The following is a 12,542-nucleotide window of genomic DNA, read 5'->3' as shown; positions in this document are numbered from 1 at the left end:
GAATTTACATAATTTTATTGTGACTTATATGTTAATCATTGACTTCTACTTTGTGTTACTGCTGCAATTTGCGCATGTGAGGACGTTTTGTCCCCAACCAGCAAGCGTTTAATGACGCCACCCACTTCAGAGAATACGAGCTCAGGTCATTTTCGGGACAAGCTGGGTTATTATGTAATACGCCACAATATTACATCCGAGAACCTACGTCAGTGGATTCCCTGATGGGTACATGAGATTGAGATACGCCTGTGTTGTACGCGTGTGTACAGTACTGTACGTCACCTGACCATGATGTACTCAGCCTGCCTCACATTGGGTAGTAGTCACGTTTTTCAGCTGCTGGCCGCGCTGGCCAATCAGAAGCTCGGAACGCGACGGTGTGGGCCGGCGCGTTGGTGACGTCAGGAAGACTTCCAGACAAGGCCGCGCCCTCTTTTTCCAAATTTGGCAAAGCGTCTGGGACTAGTTTCCTGCTTTGGCGGCGTTCTCGCCGTCTTGTAGCGACAAAATTACTGTAACGGCAGCACATATTGATGTTTTATTTTGTTTGACTTTGGATTTTAAATGGTGGTTTATGGCGTCTGTCTGCGGTCGCGGCCACCGTGCTTAGCATGTGACTGACAGGAGGAGGAGGAGGAGGGACCGCCCTGTCTCGTGTACTGTACCGTGGAAAGCCGAGTGCTGCTGGCCACCAGCGACCTTCCACAGACGGAAAAGCATCCGCCCGACGAGCAGGCTACCTCACCGGCCACGCTTTCCATTTTTCTCCGACTCTCTCTCACCCTCGTCAGAACGAAGCGAGAAAGTAAGTTTTTAATTTTTTTTTAATAACTGTTTTTTCGTATGTTTCACTTTACAGTCCGAAGCTAAATGCTAAACGTTAAACGTTAGCTGTGGGTGCGTCGTCAAATTAGCGTGTAGCTAACAAAAAGTGCTAATCCTGAATATGTTGCTTGGAGTTGTTGTGGGTCGCCACAAAGCATTTTGGAAATGTATACTATCCTTGAAAATCCGTTTTAATGCGATATACATTCACAAGGGAAGAGGTTTTCATACATGTTATTGTTTAATGTATTTCTCGTGGAAGGTGGTGAACAAGCAATTAAAATAGCAAAAACGCTGTTTTATTTGATACTATCACTAGTTTACAGTGACAGTGATAGAAGACGTCTGGGTTTGAACTTTATACAAGTGGAGATGTTTTAGAGCAAAATACGCCCCCACCTCTCAAAACATATTTCCCATATTAATTATCCAAACTCCATAGACCCCCCCAAACTATCATTCCACAACACTTGTATATCATAACATACTTACTTTTCAGGCAGCACATTGAACAAGTTGGTAACTGCATTCGCTTTACGATTATGACATTGCGGTTTCGAATCTGGCTTCCAGCCTTCCTGTGTGGCGTTTGCATGTTTCGTCCTGTGCCCGTGTAGCATTTCTGCAGGTACTCTGGCTTCCTTCCCATATGCCAAAACATGCTAGGTTCATTGAAGATTCAAAATTGTTCTCAGGTGTGAGTGTGAAAGATGCCTGACTGCACATTATGAAAAAACTACTGTTTAAATTGAAACACCACGTCGGGTCATCTTATACCTGCTCTAGTAGTTCGGCATATAAGCTCTTGAACGTGAAAGGTATTTAAGATGATCTTGTCTATTGTTTTTCAGATTGACCTCTTTGAATTGCCGATGTAGTTGCTGCTAAGCCATTTTGTCTGTAAGCAACAAGAAAGCGAGATGAGCACCAAGCGGAAGGCGGAAAGCCAAGCGCGGTCCGCCAACAGGGCGCACGTCATGAAGTCTCACAGAAACTCCCGAGCCGACTCGGAACGGGACTCCGGATTCTCAGGTATGACCTAAAACTTTTATCAGCCTTCACATGAATTTTGAGTGCGTGTCCATTCAATTACGTCATCGTTTTCAGATGCGAGCTCAGAGCACGCGAGCACCAACACCGACTCTGAGGACTCGCCGCGACCTTCCGCGTTGCCGGGCGCCCAGAGTTCTGCTTCCAAGCAGCTGGCTGTGGTAGGGGGGTCATACTCCAGCATGTCCCCCATGATCATCATGAACAATGTGCTTCTAAAACAGGTACAAGCGCACTGCACAATCGCATAACACATCAGCCCGTGTGTTCAAGCCGCGCCTACGCCCAGAGCGATCTCTGGCAAAAATGTTATGAAATAAAATTGTAAAAAAAAAAAAATGTGATCTCAGCAACCTGGAGACAACAACTCCCCGGCCACGAAGCCCTGGAGCTTCAGTCCCGCCGTGGAGGTGGTTCAGCCGGTGGTCCAGCAGCCTCAGGTGGTCTTTCTGCAGCCCGTCGTCTCCCGTCAAGCTTCCAAGGGGGCCTCTCGACACAGACGCCCCAAGAAATATCTCCCCATTCTCAAGTCCTACCCCAAGATCGCGCCGCATCCCGGCGACAGTTCCTCCTCGGGGAGGGGAACCGCCACGTCCTGCGCTTCTTCGTCTTCTTCCGCATCTTCAGGGTCTCAACGGGATCACGTTCCAAAAGAGAAGCCGCAGAAGAGCCGGACCTCGGTTGTTTCCGTAGCCCCCGACAACACGCAACCGCCGCAGACCCAACTCCCTCAAACCACCAGCGAGGCGCCTTCGCCGGCCGTCAGCCAATCAGAATCCTCCCCGTCCTTCTCCTCCCGCCTTACCAGCCCGTCGCCCGCCGACGACACCTCGCCGGCCGAACACAAATGGGACGACGACGGGGACGACGACGACGACACGAGGCGGAAGCGCTTTTGCAACACGTACAACATCCTGAGCAAATCGGGCCTCCTGGACATCACGCTGCGCACCAAGGAGCTCCTGCGCCAGAACCGCCGCACGCAGACGGACGTGGACCGCCTCAAGGAGGACACCGATCTCTTCCTGCGGGCGCTGCGCAGTGGCGACGCCGGCATCTGCCTCAAGCTGCACGCCGGCCTTCAGAAGGTGCAGGAGGTGGGCCTCGCTCACCGGCTTTAAGGAGGATTAGGACCCTGACTGGGAAGGCCAAGGCCGGGGCTTGTTTGGGAGGGGGGCGGGGACAGACAGATGGAGCGAGAGTAATGTGGCCCACATTAGACATCCACTCCAAGCCTCGCTTGCACAGTTTGGCCTACATTTTCAACTGCCAACTGCCTTTAGGCCTTGACACCACGAGAGTTTTTGTTGGCCCAACACTGCGGTCTTGTTACGCTCGCACAAACACCATACTGACATTTACACTAAGGCGCGAGTCAAGAAAAGATTTTATTGTACCCTACAAACTTTTATAGAAAATCCCGCCGACAGAAGCAGATGATGAAAACGATTTTCAAACCCTGAATCTTCTCGCTGCGAGGCGCCATTGCTAACCACTAGTCCACTGTGACATGGCACGGGTGGGTCTGCGATGGCCTCCAAATTCCCTGGAGTGTGAAAAAGGACACATGGGAACTTTTTATCGACATGATGGGTTGCTGACTTTTGATTGGCTGAGGTGTCGCCAGGCAGACTTCGGTTACCGTAGCTCAAGTGTCTTTTTTTTGTTTGTTTGTTTGTTTGACACTGCATGCAATGGACGTTGGCAACGGCCACCCGTCAACTCCGCCTTCCTGTTAACGCAGCTGCTGCTTCCAGTTGCGGCATTTTTGATGTAGGCCTTTTTTTTGCGTCTAGGCGTTATTAGCAGGGGGGGGGGTATGATTGTGGTTCGTTGGAGTACTTTGCATCATCCTCATCAGATGAAAACAAGGCAGCTAAAGTTAATCATCGCGCCCTCAACCATTATGCTTTTAAACATCGTGTACTTACTTGAAATGGTTCACAAAAATGTGGGATCGTGTACTGTATATTTTCCAGTGTGACTGAGGATGTCAGATGTTTGGGTTCCACCAACGTAAAGTTGCTCTTAATCTCATTGATGGGGGTTCAAATGTGTTGTACTCAAGTCTTCTTAATGGGGCGTTAAGCCGCTTGGTTGTGATTGTGCTTTGTAGGCTTGTCTGTCTGTCCCGTTTTAGTTTCTGCCTTTGTAATTGTCTGCATTCTTTCGGCCACCTGTCGGCAATGTTTGAAAAAAAAAACCTATTCTTCTCATGTTACTTTGTGATCATGTGGTTGATAATTGAAGCTTGTTTGACAGAAAACTAAAAGGGGTGGCTTTAAGCTGCCAGGTGTGCATTATCTGCGCCTTTTCTTTTCGAAAGTGGGAGTGTGTGAATAGTGATGGAGTGAGTGCTCGTGAGCGCATGTGGCGTTTGCATCTGAGTAAGTTATTGAAAATTTAAGAGTGCATGGCACATGAGAATTTTGTTTTAGTTTGAGTGGATGATTGCGTGACAGATGATTTTTTTTTTTGTGAGTATGGAAGTGAATACGTTTGTGTGGGAAGGAGTGTGTAAATGCTTGTGTCTTATGTATGATATTTAATCCTGCAGCTCAATAGACCGTGCAAGTTTAACTCGACACCATCTGTTTTGCTTTTGGTGACTGAAACGAATGTGTTTGAGTTCCAACAAAACCCTCACAAGGATGACATTTAGAGAGAGAACAAATATGTCTTAATATAATAGTAGCATTATTGTTACTATTAAGGCCCAGCGGGGATGAAAGGGGTTTTACTCCTCGTCGGTTATAACACACAATGTACTTCACTAAGCCATCAGTCACAGTCAAGTCAGAGGTTAATTATCTTAAGTTGTAATTATATTACTGGTAGTTTGACATATTAGCGTTTTAAATGACAAGAAGAGTGAGTAGCAATGTTATTGTGTACAGTAAAGCAAAGCAAGTAACCGTCATCATACACGTTCATTTATGCTTAAATGTTGGAAAAATATGTAAACCAGAGACTGTTTCCTATTTTCCAACCATTACAAAAGGCAAACGTTTTATTTTCTTCTGGGATCAGCACGAGTAGAATAGGATTGAAACGGTTTTTATTATTATTATTGTTGTTGTTTCTTTTAATTTCTGTATGAGAGATTATTAGTGTCTCCTTATTTTTGCATTTTCGTCTAATTTCTTGTGTAATAAATGTTTTACGTTCAAAGAGAAATCAACTGTGTCGTGTCCGTCCTTGGTCACAAGATGGCGACGGTGATCCTGGATGAGGAGCGAAGGCGGAAGAGGCGCATTTGAACCACCGATCTGAATATGTGACTGAAAGACTTTTGAAGCCGCGAGGCCGCCATATTGCTCCTCCCAAAAAACGTTTTCTCGGCATACAATCCTATACATTTACAGTTTCGAAATTGGAGAACAGTTGAGACAGTACTTAGTAGAAACAGCATGATTTATGATGTTTTAAATTTGTTTAACATAAACAAGAGGACTTGAGATATTTTACAACTTGCCTTAAATAAATGTATAAATTATATGCTTGATGATGTTACAGGAGGAAACGTGTGTGTGTGTGTGTATATATATATATATATATATATTAGGGGTGTTAAAAAAATGTTTTTGACTATTTATCGCAATATTACCGTGCACAGTTCTCGTATCGATTCAATATGTGGCAAAATCGATTTTTAAACATCAATTTTTTAATGGAAATATTCAACAAAACATCTTACTTGAGGTTAGCTTTCAAACCAAGAGTGGCATCTAGAGGAGCAAAAAAATAGCAAGACAATTTACACCCCTTATTATATATATATATATATATATATATATTACAAAATAATTATAACTGTAATTCAACAAAATAATGATACCTCTACCAAATCTAATATTGGGGTCTAAGGAACTGAGCGATAAAAGAAAAAGGGGGTTTTCAAAGGTTAAAAAAAATAAATTGTTTTGGTTCGAACCCGCATAGCGTCACTTATGATACTTTGACCATCTCGCTCTCGCTTTTCCAACGTAACACGTCTCGTTGTCTGTGTCCCCCCCCCCCCTCTGTAAGTGACGTCATCACCGGAAACCTATTTAAGACGGGACAAACGTGCCAATCATTCTTTATCACCTCAGACAGCATCCCGTCATCCTCGTCCACCTGCTGCTCCGCACGCATTTCCACAAGCGCGCCCAACACGTTGACAAGGTGAATGTTCACTATTCAATAGCTTTTGAAAACTCACTGCTTTTGCTCACTTTTAATGTCACGTAGCACTTTTGAAGTGCTTAACTCCTTGTGATGGCAAAACGAGTCTTTCTGAAGCTCTGAACCTTATTATTATTATTTTTTAACTACTGTGTCATAAAATGGTTCACTACCCGAAGCTTCATTTAGTACCCTTGGGTGACCTCTAGTGGCAGACAGTAGGGATAATTGTGCATTTGGGTTTATCATCCAAAAGAAAAGTGACACGGTTTCTCAATATGCATTCTTGTCCGTCCTTACGTCCTTGTGATGTCTTGAAACGTCGTGTGTGCGCGCAGAAATTACACACATGAAGCAACAATTTACTCATCCACGAAATAACTTCACTACAAGCCGCCTATCGAGTTCGGAGCTTCAGTGTTAAAGGTAGCATCACTACTTGCCTCTTGCTAACATGCTAGCTGGCTAAAGTGTTTGCGCCAGCGTTGGCACAAGGCTTCTACGAGGTTAAAGTGCACCAAATGCATCAACGTAGTTGTTAAAAGTATTTAATAATGCGTACATGTATGCGATAACCATCCAATTATTTTCTGTCTAACCTTTTTAAACAGTATCTGGACGAAAGCAAGCGCCGTTTTCCCGAAGGTAATTAGACCAACCTTAGGCATATTCACAATTACACTGAATTAATAAAGCATATTGATATTTGTATGCATGCGTGTTAATTGTCAACAGGTGGCAAAATCCTCAAATTGAGCCTAAAATGGCTGACTTCTTGTACGTTTTCATGTGGATTCACAAGTAAATGGTCTCATTTCTGTCTCGCATCTTCAACAACGGCCAGATTGATTGCAAATGGCAGAATTCGTGTATTTTTATATCAAATGTATCCATTATTGAACAGGGGGGGAAAAATGGATAATAGTCTGTTTTTTCTTCTTCTTTTGTCTACAGGCTCCAAAATGGCTGACTTTTTGAGGCATGGCTTCATGAGACTTTTAAGTCAACGTACCACCATTGTCGCGCCCACCTAAGTGGGGCGAAATTCTTTCTCTGCATTTGACCCATCTGTGGTAGCGGTGAGCAGGTCTCCTCTTGCTAACCATGTTAGCAAAAGTCCAACTAGTTTGACAAAATAAAATAAAATAAAAAAGTTGCATGCTTTTGCATTGCCGTCACTTTCAGGTCACTCTGCTGCTAACGTCTAAGGGGCGTCCAGTGCGGCCCTCCTTTTCACTGGTGAAACTTTCACGAGTACAAATGTTTGAAAAATTAATTTCAGCATGTGAATATAATCATGGTTCAGGTGAGAACAGACACTCGTATCCTCATCATTTTATTCTGTGCTGCCGCAGTATGACACGCTGAACCTCTTGTATCACCCCAGGAAGGAGCGTAAGAAGGCCTGGTGGGACTTTCCAGTTGGGGCCATTTCTTTGTCTGCAGTCACAACAGAGCTTTATGGAACAAGACTGGTATTTTTTTTTTTTTTTTTTTTTTTGCATTTTCAATGAGAAACCCTGCGGTCAGTTAGGCAGGATTGTGGAATCCAGGTCCAGAAAGTAAAATCTTAGCCACAGGTGCTTCTACTCAACTGGCAGGTTAACGAGCTCGTAGAAGCACCTGTGGCTAAAATGATTTGTTACCTGTATTTCCTGGTTTGAGATGTTTTGGTTCTCAAACACTCGTCAGCAAGCTCGGCGAAGCCTGATAACAATCCTGATCCTTAGAATCAGGTGTGTTAGATGGAAAAATCACAAACCAACGACCAGGACTGGGGAAGCCGCTTTACCTTCTCGCTCATTTACACCTTGCATGTTTTTCCTGCCGTTGTCCACCTGGTGGTGCTTAAGAGCCAGATTCACGCACCATTGCTCGACTTGTCAAGTAGCTCTTCATTACTTTTTTTTCTTTTCTTTTTTTAAATTCTAGGTGGATCGAGTGCAGGCCATCAAGAAACGTGACGTCATGATCAACTTGTGTCCAACATGAATACTGACAGATGACGTAAGCTCCAAACAAACTTGGCATGTTCCCAATTTAAAGGAGAACTCGCTAAGATTTGAAATCGGCGCTCAAAGGCGGTGTTGCCTGGAGGACAGTTGGGTTGCGAATGGGAAGAGGGTTGGGCGTGGTCTGGCTGTGATTGACAGCAGCAACTCGGGAACAAGCGATTTAAGGAGGCGTGTACGAGAATGTGGCGGGGGCGACTACGCATGCGGAACAAGTGACGTACGTATTGTCTCGTGTAATGAAGACAAACAGCCAAATTATGTTTAACTTTAAAGTGGCACCAAACGCACTCACCTGCTTTTCCTTTTGACTCTGCATGCAGCGCAGCTTCCAGCAAAAGTGCTGTCCGTCTGGGTTTCCGGAACAAGGACCTTCCACTTGTGCTGGACAAAAAGAGACAACTTCTAAATCAACTTTAAGCTGGTGCTCCAAAGCTGTCTGCATTTTCAAGCTTAAGACGTGCAAATAAACATGTGAAATGGCATCTTGACTGGTTCCTTGTTTTTTTTGGAAGTTTCTGCAGCAGTCCGTTCCAGGCGACGCCAACATGCTTGACCTGCTGCTTCGACAGGTTGAGCACTCGGCTGGTAAGAGAAGGCACATTTTAATTTCAGCTCGCGCGTTTCAATTGTCAAGTTGAATGACGACGGCTCGTGTCCAGTGCGGAGGACGACGGTACCTGCTCGCAGCCAAAAGTCAAACTACAAACGCAAGCCAGCAACACTTTTGGTTTTCTAGTTGCTTCCACATTTACAAGGTACAGACTTTGTGGCAGCCTGAGAAGTGGAAGATGATGGCACTCGATCAGCGGCGTGAACAGAGACTGTTTGTAGAAAACAATTTCTTGGTAGGGTTCATGCCAAAAACATCTGTCCGTAAAAGTTGATGTAACATTTTTGACTTGTCTTTTTTTTTTTTTTTCTTAGGTTCACGCATTCCTTCCTGGCCGACCACGCAGGGACGAGCAGTCTGTCATCCAACTTGTAATGCTTGTTTGCTTTGTGATTTAATGTTTACTCTGCAAAAGAAATAAAGCTCTATTACAAAGAACACTTCAACTCTCAAATTGTCTTTCTCAAGCACATCACAAAAAACAAACAAATGTATATAAAAACTTTTTTTTAAAATTCTAGGTTTTTTTTTAAACTTTTTTTTTTTTCTAAATTTCTCCCCGACCCCCAAAAAGACCCCTAACCCACCCTAAATTCTTTTTTTCATAAAATAAAATGAAAATGGCTGTGATGAGGATGGAATAATGATTGATTCGCTGTGGGCACTGGTAGAAAGCTGTGATTGGTCGGTATGTGGACATATCTATGCAAATGAGAAGCACGGTGATTGGATGTGCTTAAAAGTGGGCGTGGTTATGCAAATTTAAAGGCCTGTGATTGGTCAGATAGTGGGAAATTAGCGTTGTTATGCAAATTAGTGTGATCTGATTGGTTATGCAAATTGGGCTACATTGTGATTGGTGGAGTCCGAATTGGGCGGAGTTAGGGGCGGTCATAGCAGTAGATCGTTTTTTTGTCAAGGCACTTTTAAGTTTTGAGGTGAGAGTTGCACATCAGTCACTCCAATGGACATGTCTGTCACTGTTCCCTTCGAGCTCACATCAGCCGAAGCTACATGAATTTGACAACTGATGCAGTTTGGAGTCATGTGGAGACCAACAGGAATAGTAACATGACACTCGTGTCCACAGTAGTGACGACTGTGCAACTCACACCTCAAGCCTTAAAAATAGTTTGCTTGCAATGAGTTGAGGGCACGTTGACTCATAAAACACAAAGACTCCCATTCAAGTTCAACAATTTATTGTACAGAAAAGCTGACATGACAAATGGAAAGCATTTTTAGCAAACATTGACAACAGGTTGTTATACATGAAAACACCTTAACTCATTCACTGCCCTTGACGCCTATACGTCAAAAATTCATTTTAACTATTTTTTATTAGTTTTTTTCCACTTTTGTTAACATGAGTATGAAAACCTAGAATTTTCTTTATTGTATATTTAGAACAGATATAAAATCGTGAGTTAACTAGTGAAGTCATGCGATTAATTACAATGACAAATTTCAATCGCCTGATGCCCCTAATTTTTAATAATCTTTTATTTTTTAAATACTAGAAAAGATTATTAAAATTAGGTGCGTAAGGTGATTCAACTTTTTAATTATAATTAATTGCATGAATTCACTAGTTAACTCACGATAAAAAAAAAAGATTATTAAAAATTAAAAACCATGTTTTGATCTTATTTTTTCATCTCATGTCGCCAGGGTAGCGAGATTGGAAGAGGTAATAGGAATATTTGGGGGAAATGAGGGGACACTCATTTTATTGAGAAGTCTACTGAAGATGACGTCGCAAACCAAGAAAGGCAAAGCACAAGCCCAAGGAATAATTAATATATATTTTATATTATTAATTATATAATATATTATTATATAATACTTATTTTTCCCAATGGCGGAAATGATCCAACGATGGAAAGAAACTAAACTAAACTTTTTTTCCCCCACAAGCCTCTGACAGTTATAAAAATATTAATAATAATAATATATTTTTTCTTTTCTTTTTACTGGCGGAAATGGGCTTCCATTTTGGTCATTGGGATAATTTTGAAATAGAAATACTAAAACTGAAATACAGTTTGATTTTCTCGTTTGTTGTCTAGAACGAGTAAAAGCCTAATAACGGTTTTATTTTCAATTTTTATTTTCAAAAACGTAAAGGATATAGTACAAGACACATATGGTAAAACGGCTTGCATTTTTGTTTCGGATTCCAGCTGCCCCGCGACCCTTGTGAGGGATAAGTGGTTCTGAATGGACGGATGGATTCCGGAAGTTTTCACCGACAGCATTTCTCATACTGGCTAGAAGATGGCGACAGTGTGGCATCTAAAAAACGATATTGTCTTTTGTATGATCCTAACATTTCCTGAAAGCTGAATTCTTGCGGGATTTAAGTGTTCAAAAACCCAGAGAATCCATTTTGCCTGCTGATTTTGACCCATTTGAACCAGTGGTGGTTCGGACCAATCACAAAACAAGATTGTATTAGAGGGCAGGATGTGACAAAAACAAGAAGTGGAAAAACAAACAAACCAAATATGGACAAATGCTGCAATTCTGTTCTCGCAGAATTACTCACGGTTTCCTTGTTGAATGAAGAACAGCAAGAAGGTCTTCATGCATTTTTAGCTAGTAAAGATGTTCATCAGCTTTGGCCAGGTTACATCTCCAGCCAAAATTCCATAAACAGTAACTTCACACAAAAAATGCTAGTACCCATCTTTTAATGAGTATAATAATAATAATAATTAACCAACGAAAATCAGACATTGCTTTTAATTTTTTTTCTCCCAATTACCTCGCTAAATAGAACATCAATGTTTTACCCATTTTCTGACATGCTGCAAACTTTTAAGTCAAACCCAAAGCATGCAGTCATTAACCAAAGTTAAAGTGGTGTACTGGAGAATATATGCCAGAACATGTTGCCCAACTGACCGCTTACAAATTCTGTGAAGCTAATTGACACATTTTGGTTGAACATGTCCCGATGGTCAAATTATCTTTTCTCGGGGAACCATAATTTTCTGGCCAGGCCTATTTCAAGTCTTTTTTTGTTTTTTTGTTTACCTGTTGTTGTTTTTTTTTTTAACAAAGCTGCTGAACCACATCTCAAAAGCAATGTCTAATTTTCATTTGTTAATTTTCAGTATTTTTTATTTATGACTACTTGTTTTCTTCGCCACGGTGTCGCCATCTCGTGGTCAGTATGAGAAATGCTCTCGGTGACAACTTCCGGCAGACTTTTCCTTCCTTAGCCATTCTGGACAACAAACAAGAAAACCAAGCTAAAACAGAAATCAATTAACCAGTCGTTTTCCATGTACCTTGTAGAAGATGTTGGTCAGGCGTTGTGCACGATGTAGCATGTGAAGCCATCACTCTTTCATTGCGGACATCAGCTTCTGTGTGGAGAAGAACACGCCAAACAGCATTCAAGTCAAGCGCTTTCCTTGATTGACTTTTGATTGACAGCTGGGTGCTACTTGTGGGCGTGCTCGCTGCCTAGCTACCCACCTTTGTTGACATATTAGCATGCGAGCTTCCAATGACCTCGCGAGTAACAATAAACAAACTAAAGTGTTATAAAAATCCTAACAGGTCGTGTATGCATACATACACATATAAACGGCAGTTGATTTTTTTTTTTAAATACTGTACGCACTCGAACGTTTCGTCTCCACACAACAGTACTAGGCAGTAAACTAGTTCTAGTTACATATTACAACTTTCAAACAGTGAACGGAAGGCGTTTTTGCTTAACCGGATGCGTACGCGAGAACGTTTAATTTCAATTTAGGAAAATTGCGTCCTTGACAGGTTGTTTTGACAACGCTAAAAAAAATATAAATAAATAATTAAATAAACTTTTGACGCCGCGAGGCCGCCTGCAGCTCGACCCT

At 42.4% G+C, this 12,542-nt stretch overlaps 1 protein-coding gene and 2 long non-coding RNA genes across 10 annotated transcripts; 2 read left to right on the top strand and 1 right to left on the bottom strand.

Annotated features, from left to right (window-relative positions):
- Nucleotides 1-438: 438 nt before the first annotated feature.
- cipcb (CLOCK-interacting pacemaker b) lies at nucleotides 439-5,055 on the top strand. Its single transcript, XM_086061690.1, has 4 exons — nucleotides 439-808; nucleotides 1,680-1,860; nucleotides 1,936-2,102; nucleotides 2,229-5,055. The coding sequence occupies exons 2-4, from the start codon at nucleotides 1,749-1,751 to the stop codon at nucleotides 2,997-2,999; spliced, it is 1,050 nt and encodes a 349-aa protein (XP_085917816.1). The 5' UTR covers nucleotides 439-808; nucleotides 1,680-1,748; the 3' UTR covers nucleotides 3,000-5,055.
- Nucleotides 5,056-5,964: 909 nt separating this feature from the next.
- Nucleotides 5,965-8,963, top strand: LOC147158475 (uncharacterized). 7 transcript variants are annotated; one of them, XR_015090878.1, is made up of 6 exons: nucleotides 5,965-6,045; nucleotides 6,657-7,124; nucleotides 7,231-7,351; nucleotides 7,433-7,520; nucleotides 7,978-8,277; nucleotides 8,381-8,963. It is a non-coding gene; the product is annotated as an uncharacterized LOC147158475 (long non-coding RNA). The 7 variants fall into 7 exon arrangements; XR_015090875.1 differs by lacking the exon at nucleotides 5,965-6,045 and having other exon boundaries at nucleotides 6,155-7,124; nucleotides 7,978-8,052; nucleotides 8,127-8,277; XR_015090876.1 differs by lacking the exon at nucleotides 5,965-6,045 and adding an exon at nucleotides 6,156-6,471.
- A 1,635-nt stretch (nucleotides 8,964-10,598) lies between these two features.
- On the bottom strand, nucleotides 10,599-12,527 carry LOC147158474 (uncharacterized). 2 transcript variants are annotated; one of them, XR_015090880.1, is made up of 3 exons: nucleotides 12,157-12,527; nucleotides 11,967-12,044; nucleotides 10,599-11,927 (listed from the first exon to the last, which is right to left on the bottom strand). It is a non-coding gene; the product is annotated as an uncharacterized LOC147158474 (long non-coding RNA). The 2 variants fall into 2 exon arrangements; XR_015090879.1 differs by having other exon boundaries at nucleotides 10,599-11,902.
- Nucleotides 12,528-12,542: the final 15 nt, after the last annotated feature.

Source organism: Leptonotus elevatus, chromosome 18 (genome assembly GCF_054856555.1).
Source record: "Leptonotus elevatus isolate MCC_2025b chromosome 18, RoL_Lele_1.0, whole genome shotgun sequence".
Classification (NCBI taxonomy): Eukaryota; Metazoa; Chordata; class Actinopteri; order Syngnathiformes; family Syngnathidae; genus Leptonotus; species Leptonotus elevatus.
This window is presented reverse-complemented; position numbering and strand designations above follow the sequence as displayed.